This window comes from Bubalus bubalis, chromosome 3 (assembly GCF_019923935.1).
Source record: "Bubalus bubalis isolate 160015118507 breed Murrah chromosome 3, NDDB_SH_1, whole genome shotgun sequence".
Taxonomy (NCBI): Eukaryota; Metazoa; Chordata; class Mammalia; order Artiodactyla; family Bovidae; genus Bubalus; species Bubalus bubalis.
This window is the reverse complement of record NC_059159.1, coordinates 122,220,856-122,234,530: the sequence shown is the minus strand read 5'-3', so window position 1 is coordinate 122,234,530 and position 13,675 is coordinate 122,220,856. Positions and strand designations below refer to the sequence as shown.

Sequence of the window (13,675 nt, the reverse complement as noted above, 5' to 3'; positions counted from 1 at the left end):
ATTCCATGTATAGTAATTTGCTCTTACCTGTTGTTAAAATTAGTGCAGTAAGTAAGGTTTCTACAGCCTAACTGGCAAGGTTCTCGGACATCTGCTAAACAGGTCAACATGGACACTTCCACTGGATTATATTCACAAAAGCGATCAAACTCTTGCCAACTCTGTGTATTGCCCCAGCTCATGCTATAAAGTTTAGTACACAATTCTCTGAAACAAAAGCACAAATACAGAAACATACAGATCAGCCAAATGAATATTTGATTTGCATAAAACTTAAACTCTATGAACTGTGCCTTAGAACATAAATGAAAAAAATATACAAAGATCAAAAGACTAAGACCTATCTTCTAGAATTTAGAGCCCCCAAAAGTAATCTTTTACATGAAAAAGTTAGCTTTCTTTTATTATAGATCTCTTTTCTTTGCCATGGTTGCTAGAAAGCTTGGTGTTCAGTTTAATGTTTAATCATAGTATTTGTACATCCTTATTCTTGGCACAAGTATTCCCCTCTATATTTCTGATCTCTCTTTTACCTTTAAAGAACTGCCTGCAAATGCAGGAGACATAAGAGATGCAGGTTTGATTCCTGGGTCAGGAAGATCCCCTGGAGGAGGGCGTGGCAACCCACTCCAGTATTCTTGCCTGGAGAATCCCGTGGACAGAGGAGCCTGGCAGGCTATGGATCATAGGGTTGCAAAAAGTTGGACACGACTGAAGCTACTTTGCAGCAGCAGCAAATGTAAAGCACATGATTCTGCTTCTACCAAGACATAGTCCACTATATTTATGTTCGTCACATGCGGCAAAAATGTAACTTGATCCTCAGACTCCTTTTAAGAAGCATTATAGACTTAAGCTCACTAGCTTCTCCCTGAAAAAGTATCCCAAGCAACTTATAGTCCTTAAGATATACCAAGACAGCCTATATATAAAGGTTTTAAGAATTCAAAGCTGCTATAAACTATTATATATAGCAATATATACTATATATATACATTATTGTAGTGTGCATGTATTCTTATTTCAGTACCACTGATTATAAAGCAACTTCGGTGCATATATATATAGCTGAAACAAAATCAGGATCATTTCCAAAGTGATTTCACATTTTATACTCGTTAATTTTTAACATTGATAGATGTAATAAAAGTATAAAAAAGTAATATGTAATATAAAATTTTAATACTACCAGAATGTGCAAAGTCACAAGTAAAAATTCTCCACCTCTGTCACATTTTGACTCTCATAATTACCTCTATGAGGAGGGTGTCTTTACTTTTATAAGTTTGCTCATTCATTTTACCAACACTTATTGCATGCCTATTTTATGTGAGGCCCTGTTCAAGGCACTGGCTAAAAGAAACAAAGTCCCTACTCTCAGTGGAGCTTACACATCATGGGGATGAGAAAGCTGAGGTACCTTGAGGTACCAAGATCCCACAGGCACCTTGATCTGGAAAATCAGTACTTTCTCTAGTCCTTACTTTCTGTATGACCTTGGACCTTGTTTAATATCTCAAGTTAGTTTTCTATATATAAACAAGAATTACACAAATTGACATCAGTCATAAGATGATACCGGCCTTGTCAGATTTCATGAAGATGAACAAGATGAAAGTGAAAGCATTCAGTAAACCATAAAACCTTACATCAAGATAAGAGATATAGTGTTTCTTACCAAAATTCTTCTTGGATGACACAGCCATTCCAATCTCCAGTTGACTACAGGGCACAACTCTTTAGTAGATACTCAAAGAATTATTCAGGATCCTTCCCAAATATATACATTTATAATTCCTATCCATAACCCAATTTCCAATTGTAGGACCAACTTAACTTCTCTTTTAGCCCTTCTGTTAATTTTCTTTGGATGTTTTCCAAGTTTTTCATATCTTTGGTAAAGTTTAATGAGCTATTCTAGGCACAATTTTTTGGTAAAGTCTATCCAGTTTAGGAAACACAGAGGAATTTCCTGTTGGTCCAGTGTTTAGGACTCCATGCTTTCACTGGAGGGGGCCTGGGTTCGATCTATGCTCAGGAACGAAGATCTCTCAAGCTGTTTTGGTGCGGCCAAAACAAACACCAGGCCCCCTCCCCGCGGCCCCCACCCCCCCATCACCCCCTACCCCCGGCAAAAGACTACTTCACTGTTTGTATGTCATATTTATTTCAGGATATTATAGTAACATGTGGTACATTTTCACCCAAAATATCTCTAATAAAGCAAACTTCTGTTTCATCTGTGTTCTACCATTACTTTATCTCCATTTTTTCTTGTCTCTAGATTGTGTTTCCTCAAGCCTACACAAATAGTATTGTTAGTTTTTTATCCCTAAGTGTATCACCTAAATAAATGCCAATACACTGCTGTCTAACTCTGGATACAAGTGTCAACTCAGGTTACTCACCAATATACACAAAGAGTTGATTAAGTTCAAAGTTTCATAGTTTAACAAAAGAATAGTTTAACTTGAGGATAATAGTTTAACTTGATGATAACCTCGAGGGTAGAATTCATATTGCATCATCTTTAAATATTTAATGCCCTGCCAATGCTATTCCTCTCACTCCAAAACACAGTGCTTTTAGCTCAATGTACAAAAACAGTGTTCTATATATACATGATGCTCAATAAACACCTGCTGGATGAAAGAATGAGGGATTTTATATCTTCTGAACTCTTTACACAGTGCAAGAATATAACAAACATTTCCTTAAATTCATTAATTAAAATGCTATTTTCTACTGGTTTTAATACAGGAAAATGAGATACTGACCTACATGTTGAAGTGTTTGCTTTAGAACAACAATGCAGTTTAGCACCATCAAGGCCTGTAGAGGGAGGAGGATGCAGAGTGACTCCAGGGTGAACAGACTGTGAGCTTTCAAGAAAACACTGCCAAAGTGGATCCTGAGGCAAAGGCTGGGTCTTACAACCCTCGATGAGGCCATCGACAATCTCCATTTCTGTTTTCTTAGACATCAGAATTCTCTTGCAGGCACTTTGGCAAGCATGATCTTCAGCTCTGTCACAGCAATACAAACCTACAGTTTCGGAATAGAAGTGGATTAATTAGCTGGTTTTATAGCATGCACTGCTCAGGCAGAAGAATCAAGTAGTATACTGGAATCCATTACTACTCTGAGTCATGTCAATATCTCCAGGATATTGAGCCTACCAAATTCTCTTTCCATTGCTTTGCAGTGTAGCAAACAAGTGAAAAGCTAAAGGTGGACTAGGTATCTATTATCAGATTCTCCACTGTGCTCATTCATGGGCTCTCCAGCATCATTCCTAGATAAATGAAAGATCCTCTTACACCGAAGAGGTCCTTACATGCAAGGTGTTTTATGTTCCTGGAAAGGATACAGTAGGTCAAATCGGAATTATTTCATGCTAGAAACAACTACCTAAAAGGATCATGTTCTTGACATAATGAGAAAGATGACTAATTTTAATAGCAATAATCACAAATACTGTATTTCATCACATTCTGGGATAAAAAGATTTATAAATCTGTACAAATTAATCTAAGTAGTAATTTAAATAATACAATAACAAACTCTGACAAGGTATCAGTTTGTTATACTTTTCTGTAAAAAACTAGAAAGCAAGTGAACACTTTCAACCAGACTATAGAATTCAAAGGGCTTCTTTGAAGTAGTTTTCTTAGGAGTTTGATTTCTTAAGCCTATTCAGGCATATCTGTTTGTAGCTTTCTTTTCCAGTTTTCCTATACATTAGCACAGACATTTGAGATGGTTGTTCTTTTACCCTTAAAACATTTTCTGCCTTTTTTTTTTTAACCTGCTATCTATCAAATTTGCTTCAGCAGCACCTCTCCGTAGCCTAAATGTCAGTGAAGACAGATCTCTCTTTAAAATAAATGAATGTTATTTGCAGCAAGTGCTTCACCCTCTGATTTTCCTCACACAATCACAAAATGTCATAAGCCTTAGTTAGAATCTGGCCAAACAAGGCATAGCACTGCTTTTGAGTTTACAAAAACAAGTCTTTGAATATCCCAGTGTAAGTGAAAACCCTGGCATCTGGCTTACAAGCCTTTTGCCAGTTTTGCTTAATTAGTTACTTTAAGTCTGATCACCTCTAAATGAAGAAAATGATTTATAGGCTTTACAAAGCTGAGATTCTGAAGATCCCATAAGGTGCAAGTTCATCAGGAGGCCCTGACTTTTGAAAAGTATGAGAATCTCATTTATATTGACATTTTTATTATAAAAGTAACAAATGTCATTGATAAAATTCAAATATTACACATCCAAACAATGTGGAACAAATAGGTATTAACTAAAAATGAATCTTACTGTATACATTTAGTTCTGCAACTTCCTTTCCTTGCTTATTACATCTTGGACTTGTATAATAAATATACATTTTTTTTGGTATTGTAGTAGATTTACAGAATTGTGTTAGGTCCAGGTGTACAGCAGAGTGATTTGGTTACACATATATTTTGAAATTCTCTTCCATGTTAGTACAAGATATTCAATATAGCTCCCTGTGCTATATAGTAAATCTTTGTTGCTTATCTATTTCATATATGGTAGTATATATCTGTTAATCTCATACTCCTAATTTATCCTTCCCCACACAACCTTTTCCTTTGATAACCACAATTTTGTTATCGGTCTGTGAGTCTGTTTTATAAAATGTTGATTTGTATTATTTTTTATTAGCTTCCAGATAAAAGTAATATACTATTTCTCTTTTACTTCAGTTAGTATGAAAATCTCTAGCTCCATGCATGTTGCTGAAAATGGCATTATTTCATTCTCTCTTATGGCTAATATTACATTTTATGTTATCACATTTTCTTTATCCATTCATCTGTTGATGAACACCTGGGTTTTTTCCATGTCTTGGTTATTCTAGATAATGCTGCTTTGGACACTGGCATGCATGTTTCTTTTCTTTTCTTGTTTGATGTCAACATTAAAACTAACAACTAGATCAATACAGCTAATAATTTAAAACCTTAATATATGAGAGCAAAGTATCAGCTCTATAGCCCTGGAAAAAATCTTTACATTCACCAATAGACACCCATTATATCTGTTTTGTGTATCATGATGCTTCTTATCTGTAACAAATCTCATACAGAACAATGAGTACTGGGTTGCAAAAGAGGATTTATTTTTGCACCTGTCTATATAAGTCTTTGTCTACAAATGAAACACAAGTGCTAGTATGTTTCTTTTCAAATTAGAGCTTTCATCTTTTCCACATATATATCCGGGAGTGGAATTGCTGTTCATATTTTTAGTTTTTTAAGGAACCTCCATACTGTTCTGCATAGTGGCTGTACCAATTTAAATTCCCACCAACAGTATAGGTGGGTTCCCTTTTTTTCACACCCTCTTCAGCATGTATTATATAATTTGCAGACTTTTTGATAATGGCCATTCTGACTGGTGTGAAGTGATACCTCACTGTAGGTTTTTTTTTCTCTCATTATAGTTCTGATTTGTTTTTTTCTAATAATTAGCAATGTTGAGCATCTTTGCATGTGCCTGTTGACCATCTGTATGTTTTCTTTAGAAAAATGTCTGTTTAGGCCTTCTGTATATTTTTTGATTAGTTTATATTTTTTGATATTGAGTTGTATGAGCTGTCTATATATTTTAGAAATTAAACCCTTGTTGGTCACATTCTTTTTCAAATGTTTTTCTCCCAGTCTGTAAGTTGTCTTTTTATTTTGTTTATGGTTTTCTTGCAAAAGCTTATAAGTTTCATTAGGTCCCATTTGTTTATTTTGCTTTTATTTCTTTTGCCTTCGGAAACTTATCTAAGAAAACGTTGTTATGATTTATGTCAAAGAATATTTTTGCCTATATTCTCTTTTAGTTTTATGTCATGATGTCTTATAATTAAATCTTTAAACCATTTTGAGTTTATTTTTGTGTATGGTGGGAGGCAGTATTCTAACTTTATGTATTTACATAACATACATCTCCCTTTTTGCAGGTTGTATAATGTTGTTATTATAGAGATATGTAGTTTATTTAATCAATTTTAATCAACACCCTATTGGTGGATGTTTAGGTTATTTCTAGTTTTTCTCTGTTAATAGCAATGTTGTAGTAAATATCCTTTATATGAATAGATGTGTTTTTACAAATTTGTAAGTTTTCTTAAAGGACAAATTCTGAGAAATGGAATTACTAGATTAAAAGGTATGGTTATCTGAAATGCTCATGGTCATAGCCCAAATTCTGCCCCCCCTCCCCAAAACACCCATACCAATGAATTCTCCCCCTTCAGGATAGAAAGGGCCTGTTCCTTCATACCCTCAACAGCTCTGTCTTTCTTGGCAACTTTTAGCTAAGACAAAAATGACCAATCTGCCAAATCTAAAGACCAAAGGAGGTCTGGGTTTCCCAAATGACCCAGACTATAGATATCTTCAAGAATTTATTTCCTTTTTACAAATTATTTTACCAAAGATTGAAATGAGAGGAATACATATGGCTTTTACTTACTATCTGTTGGGTTCCTCATTGGATAAGATTGGGTGTAATTGTTCACACAGTGTATTAATCGTGGACTAATAGAGGCACAATAATTTTCCACTGCTTTGATCTGAGAAGGACCAGGAGAAGAATCTGTTCGAAAAATGGCTTGACAGTATTCTCGGCAGTTTGTGTGATGGCCTGCATAACTGCAACAAACTGATCCCACTAGAGGAAAAAAAAGATGACAGTGAAATGAAATCAGCCATTCGCTAACATTCAATCATCATAATAATGATGAAACAATTTGTGTCTTTTTGAATTTGAGAAATAAAACCATGCCATGGAAGACATGTACTTAAAGTCAGAACTACTGTAAGCATTGCCATGGGGACATTCAGGTGGTCACTGGTCTGAGAAAGTCATTTTTTGTCAACTTATAGTCTACAAGGCAGTGGTCCTCAGCAGGAGCAGTACCAGCCCATGGGAGAACTTGAATGCATGTGGAAGTATTTCTGGTTTTCATAATAACTTGAGGATATCTGCTGGCATTTAATACATGGGGGTCTGGGCTGTTAAATGCTCTGCAATGTACAGGACAGTCTCATACAATCAAACTGTCTCCTAAAAGCTAATAGCACCCATGGTGAGAACCACCAGACAGTTTCTTTCCATGTCAGATTAGTAGAGATTCATAAACAAAGCAAAGCAAAGCAAAGCAAAAAAAAAAAAAAAAAAAAAATTGAACATACCAAAACAACAAAGCTCCAGATAGCTCCTTTATAAAATAGGACTGATAAAAACTAAGAGATATCAGGATCATTTCATAAATTTGCAAATTGTATGTGTCTATCTTGAAATAAAATCCCCAAAGTTCTATGCTGTTTAAACATCTCCACGATTAGGACTAAATTGAAAGTTCTCAACTCATAACTGATACGACCTGCTTCAATACTGAAAAGTAAAACCCACATTTGAAATAAGTGATTCTGGATTTACATATTTTTAAAATCAAAGTAGACTGTTTAATTTATCTGGGAAGAGCAGGATGAAGGGGTGAAGATGTGGGATTTATAATGAAGAGGAGCAAGAGGCCCTCCCAGGAAAGGCTAAGGGGTCTGTGGGAGGCCAAAGGGAGCCAAAAAGGTAGAGGGATGGCCATAAAAGGTTAAGAAAAAGGCAGATGGGAAATCTCTGATAATTATTAGGGATGGTTATGGAGGAACCAGACTCAGGTTTCAGTGACTTCTATAGAACAGGGAATTCAGGTGGCTTCCAGAAATAATAATAATGATAAAATTATATACAAATGAACTAAACTAGTACTAAACTAACAGCAAGACAAGCCTGTTTTCATTCACAGCTACATTTATCACTGTCAACCTCAGTGAGGCTAAAACTGAGGGTAGAGGTGATGGATGCTGAGGACAAAGAGACAAGAGAGAATGGGAGAAGGATTTCCCCATGAGGCTGGCTTCCCTGCAGTGTGGGAGGACATAAAATTATGTGTCAAAGACTATCTGGGAAATCTTGAACTAAATCCCAATAAAAAAAGGGTAGCAAATAAAGTACAGACAGATAATGTTTCTGATATTTTTTTTGTTTTGTTTTGTTTCTGATATTTTAATACACCCACTACCAAGCTCATCTAAACAACTCTTTGTTCCTTGATTGCGTTTCCCCATCTCCAACTGCTCTCATTGTTTCCTTCACCTAGAATGTCCTTCCTCCAATCTCTACTGTGCACATCATGTCTGTCCTTCTAGGCCCAGCTCAGGTACCAACTCCACAAAGTTACTTCTAAGCACCCTGCAGGAGGTGATCTCTCCTTCCTCTGAATTCCCACAGCATGTTCTCAGTAACTCAAGCCCATACCTACCACGTCCCAGGGTTCTTTGTGTACAGATTATGCCCTCCAAGATGTGTATCTGCGCTGCACAAAGCAGGGCAAGCAGTCAGTGAATATCTGGAAGCAACTGAGAGGTAGCCCTCAGCAACTGCTGCATTATTTTACATCATATTATGTGTGCTCAACTTCTGAAAGTTATCCAAGTGGGGCATGATCTTCCTCTAAAACACCCAGCACTATTATTTGCTTTGTAAATCTCCAACTAAGACATGGGAATTGTTAGAATTCATGAATGGCTCGACGCTCCAGAGGAAGCAGCCTATCAGAATCCTGCTGTGCACATTCCTTCAGATGGTTTAGCAACAGTCCATTATAACAGCAAAGTGTTGGCAATATTTATAATAGCTAAATCATATTCTGTAAGCTGTGTTTTGCTCTTTGGATTGCTGGTATTGCTGATAATATACTTACTTTCATTTCTGCTAATGCAACTGAAAAGAGCATTCTGTAAATTAAAGAAAAACAAATAAAAAAATTAACAACCACACAGAATTTCTAATTTTATTCCACTTTATAGTTATACAGAAATCTGGATATCAAACTACTTAATCTTTCTCTAAATCCAAGATTGAGAACAAAGAAACTATGATATAGCATCCTGGTGAAAAGAGAAACCATCTTCAAATACATTAAGAATATAAAAAAGCTTTTAGAAAATAATAAAGGATATTTAGGGAAATACATTAATATATTTCATATAACCACAGTATTTTAAGAGTTGAAAGGACCTTAGAGATCACTTCTAATTATACTCAAACATGGCCATACTCTAGACTCACCTGGGCTTCCTAGGCTTTACCCTAGACTACAGAATTGAAATCAGGAACGAAGCACAGAAATCTAAATTTTAAACAAGCCCTCGAAGATGATTCCTCTATAGCCATCCTAAGGACCAGAGTTGGGGGATCTCTCTACTACTTTACAGATAAATAAAACATTTCCTCAGCAAGGAAGAGACAGCCCCAAGTCACAGAGCAAGTCAAAACTAGAACCTGAGACTACAATTAACCTTTCTAAATCTCTTAGATCACTGTTTAGAAAACATCACCCTGGCTTAAAATAATTGTAAGGAAAATAAGAAACAAGACAAAAAAATTTCTTGTACAAAGTGAGGCGGATGATCAGGGCTTGTTGGCTAAGATTAATATCACTCACATTTGAAAGAGGATGAATTCTTAAAAAAATATGTTGTTGTTGTTCAGTCCCTAAGTCATGTCTTGACTCTTTGTGATCCCATGGACTGCAGCACGCCAGGATTCCCTGTCCTTCTCTATCTCCTGAAGTTTGCTCAGACCCATGTGCGCTGAGTTGGTGATGCCATTCAACCATCTCATCCTCTATTGCCCCTTCTCCTGCCTTCAATCCTTCCTAGAATCAGGATCTTTTCCAATGATTTGGCTCTTTGCATCAGGTGGCCCAACTATTGGAGCTTCTGTATCAGTCCTTCCAATGAATATTCAGGGTTGATCTTCTTTAGGATTGACTGGTTTGATCTCTTTGCTGTCCAAGGGACTCTTAAGAGTCTTTTCCAGCACCACAGTTCGAAAGCATATAGGTATAAATAGTAGGTAGATAGAAATCAAGGGTACCCTTATTAATGAATACAGATGATTTTGGCTTTTAATTGTAACTAACTTCCAAGCTGGCTATGTGATCTGGACTTATTAAGGGACCAGCTTTACTGACATTTAAAACTTAGCTTCAAGGATCCATCTATGTAGTTGTATGAAGCTGTGATGCATTTTCTCTACTAAATAATATTCTACTGTAGGAATAAACCACACTTTGACTTATCCAAAGCAAAACAAAATACTAGGACCCATAGATAAGGGTCAATAATTCACTCAGTATGACTTCTTTCTGCTAGAGACCTCATCAAACAACATAAAATAGTGAAAAGTAAGTATTCTTGGTATTCTTTAGTAGTGGTCTTTTTTATATTTCTCTTCATCCATGTTTCTGTATTTTAGTTTACCTTTTTAGCTACCTATTATAGGTAGCCCTCAATTTTGTTTCAATGGTTTTAGGAACACTTTCAATAAAATGACCTAAATCAATATTAAAAAGTCATCTGTTACCAACTTTCCAGCCCCTCTTGACTGGGTTAAAATAAAATCAATAAAATTCTCATTGTCTTTCTCCTTCTAATATGCTGGTTGTTCCTTTAGGTTTTAGCTTTTTTGGTCCTGTTCCTAAGGAAGTATGGTTATTATCTTGGTGGCCACCCTAGGTTGCACGGCCTGATTTCCATTTTTGTTCTTCTTCCAGTTATTCTTAAATTCTCTAGAGCTGTAGTTCTGAAGTGGAGGTAATTGTGTTTCCCAGGGAACATCTGACAATGTCTAGAGACATTTTTGGTTGTCATAACTCATGGGGTTGGGGTGCGCTACTGAAGTGACATCTAGTAGGTAGAGGAGTCTAGAGATGCTGTGAAACACCCAACAATGTGCAGGGCAGCTCCCCAACAACAAAGGACTATCCAGCCCCAGAAGTCAACTGTGTGAAGGTTGAGAAATCCTGCTCTAGAAACTTACAAACTTTTTCAAGCTTGATTTTTAAAAACCTCAATTTTAAAAATAAAAGAAATACCACTCTGGGTCACTCTTGTGGATCATTTAGCTTCAGCAAGAGGTACTAAAGGACATAAAATCTGAAAAACAACAGAGATCATCTAATCCAATTCCTTATTTGACAGAAGCCAACGACTGAAGTCTAGAAAGTCTGAACCCTAGCTTTCACCCACAAATGGGTCAGCAAACTATGGCACATGGGCCAAATCTTGATCACTGCCTGTTTTTGTAAATAGTTTTATTAGAACACAGCCACACCCATCATTTACATATTGTATATGGCTACCTCACACAATAATGGCAGAGTTGAATGGACAGTGAGCCTAAAATGGTCTATATGCCTAAAATATTTGCTATCTGACTCTTCACAAAAAGTTTGCTAACCCCTGACATAGAAGGACTCAGATGTCTCTCTTGATGTCACATCCAGAGCTCAGAGATATTCCCTAAGCATTTCTCATTTCTCTTAATGTTCACTGATAGACCCTTCAGGCATACGGTTACTCTAACTTACTGAACTAAAGAAATATGAACTTTCATATTTCTGCAAGGCAGCACCTCTTGTGTTAGTAACATGTTTACCTCTCTTTATCAATTTTAAGGTTTCAAAGAATGGTCCTTGCAGAGAATAGACTGGTGGCTGCCAGGAGGGAGAGTGTGGGAGAGGGCTGGATTGGGAGTTTGAGATTAGCAGATGCAAATTGGTATATACAGAACTGATAAACAAGGCCCTACTGTATAGCACAGGAAACTATATTCAATATTCAGTGATAAGCCATAGTGGGAAAAAGAATGTATATACATGTATAACTGAGTCACTTTTGCTGTATAACAGTAACACAACACTGTAATTCAACTATACTTCAATAAAAATATAAAATTAAATTTAAAACTTACATTAAAAAATAAAAGAATGGTCCTTCACTCAAGTATACTGGTATTTGATAAATTCACCAATTCTCTGTTGCTTACTTTATATGCATCATGATTTTATCATATCCTTCTCTTTGATAAGATTCCTAACCGTATGTAACTACACCTAAAGTATAAATTATAAGTAACTTTTTTTGGTGGGGGGGCCACACAGCATGTGGGATCTTAGTTCCTTGGTCTGGGATCATATCTGTGTTTCCTGCATTATAAGCATAGAGTCTTAACCACTGGACTGCCAGAGAAGTTCAGTAACTCTGCCTTTTTACCGCTTATTGTTGTTTAGTTGCTAAGTTGTGTCTGACTCTTTGGAACCCCATGGACTGTAGCCTGCCAGGCTTCTTTGTCCATGAGATTTCCCAGGCAAGAATACTGAAGTGGGTTGCCAGTTCCTTCTCCAGGGGATCTTCCCAACCCAGGGATTGAATCCAGGCCTCCAGCAGTAGCAGGTTGATTCTTTACTGCTGAGCTACCAGGGAAGCCCTTCACTGCTTAAACTACTGCTGGTTAGTTGACAGGGCTCGGGACACACGAGTTGCAGCACTGGCTTAGTTTCTTCCTTTCTTTAAACGGTCAATCTTGGGAGTCTTGGCTAAAGTCAAGTCTTAAGTCTGGTGATCGGATCAAATATCTGATCGCCATCTAGTGGCAAAAGCAGGCAGTAACTGAGGGTTTGTTGGGTTTATCAGATCAGATCAGTCGCTCAAGTCATGTCCGACTCTTTGCGACCCCATGAATCGCAGCACGCCAGGCCTCCCTGTCCATCACCAACTCCCGGAGTTCACCCAGACTCACGTCCATCGAGTCAGTGATGCCATCCAGCCATCTCATCCTCTGTTGTCCCCTTCTCCTCCTGCCCCCAATCCCTCCCAGCATCAGAGTCTTTTCCAATGAGTCAACTCTTCGCATGAGGTAGCCAAAGTACTGGAGTTTCAGCTTTAGCATCATTCTTTCCAAAGAAATCCCAGAGCTGATCTCCTTCAGAATGGACTGGATGGATCTCCTTGCAGTCCAAGGGACTCTCAAGAGTCTTCTCCAACACCACAGTTCAAAAGCATCAATTCTTCGGTGCTCAGCCTTCTTCATAGTCCAACTCTCACATCCATACATGACCACAGGAAAAACCATAGCCTTGACTAGACGGACCTTTGTTGGCAAAGTAATGTCTCTGCTTTTGAATATGCTATCTAGGTTGGTCATAACTTTCCTTCCAAGGAGTAAGCGTCTTTTAATTTCATGGCTGCAGTCACCATCTGCAGTGATTTTGGAGCCCAGAAAAATAAAGTCTGACACTGTTTCCACTGTTTCCCCATCTATTTCCCATGAACTTTGGTTTATATGGAGCCTCTTTTGACCTCCTGCCACCAATACTATACCCATATAAACACCTTCCCCACCCCACTCATTTTACTCTAGAAGAGATCAAAATTACAGGGTAACTGAGGTGAGAACCTACCACAACCTCAGAGACCCAAAGAACAAGCCAGCATGTGGGAGTTGACAGTGTCCCCAAAGATCTTTAAGTCCCAAAGCCTTCACGATATAGCTGGAGAGACAGATATACATAGTAAGCAAAGGGCAGAGCTGGGTGGGACTAGAACCCAGAGTGCTCTGCTTGTGCTCTCCTATGACACTATCCTGTGAGAAGACTTTGGATTATTATTTCGAAATTAGCCAATGCAAAGCTGAATTTATGTCCATAGGGTGATCTATCTTAACAGTCTCCTGTTTTTAAAATCAACATCTTAAATTGTAAAAAAAATAATTTTCTTGGTTATTATATCCTTTAAAAAAT

General features: G+C 37.1%; 1 protein-coding gene and 1 pseudogene across 4 annotated transcripts in view; both read right to left on the bottom strand.

The window, feature by feature from the left end:
- RECK (reversion inducing cysteine rich protein with kazal motifs) overlaps positions 1-13,675 on the bottom strand; it is an 83,790-nt gene that overhangs the window by 35,418 nt on the left and 34,697 nt on the right. For all 4 annotated transcript variants that reach the window (XM_025281712.3, XM_025281713.3, XM_006073594.4 and 1 more), the window contains 4 exons: positions 8,792-8,825; positions 6,502-6,699; positions 2,778-3,045; positions 28-207 (listed from right to left, as the gene is read on the bottom strand). In XM_025281712.3, coding sequence (XP_025137497.2) covers positions 28-207; positions 2,778-3,045; positions 6,502-6,699; positions 8,792-8,825 — 680 coding nt within the window. The remainder of the gene's footprint in view (positions 1-27; positions 208-2,777; positions 3,046-6,501; positions 6,700-8,791; positions 8,826-13,675) is intronic.
- Positions 5,088-5,206, bottom strand: LOC112584142 (annotated as a pseudogene).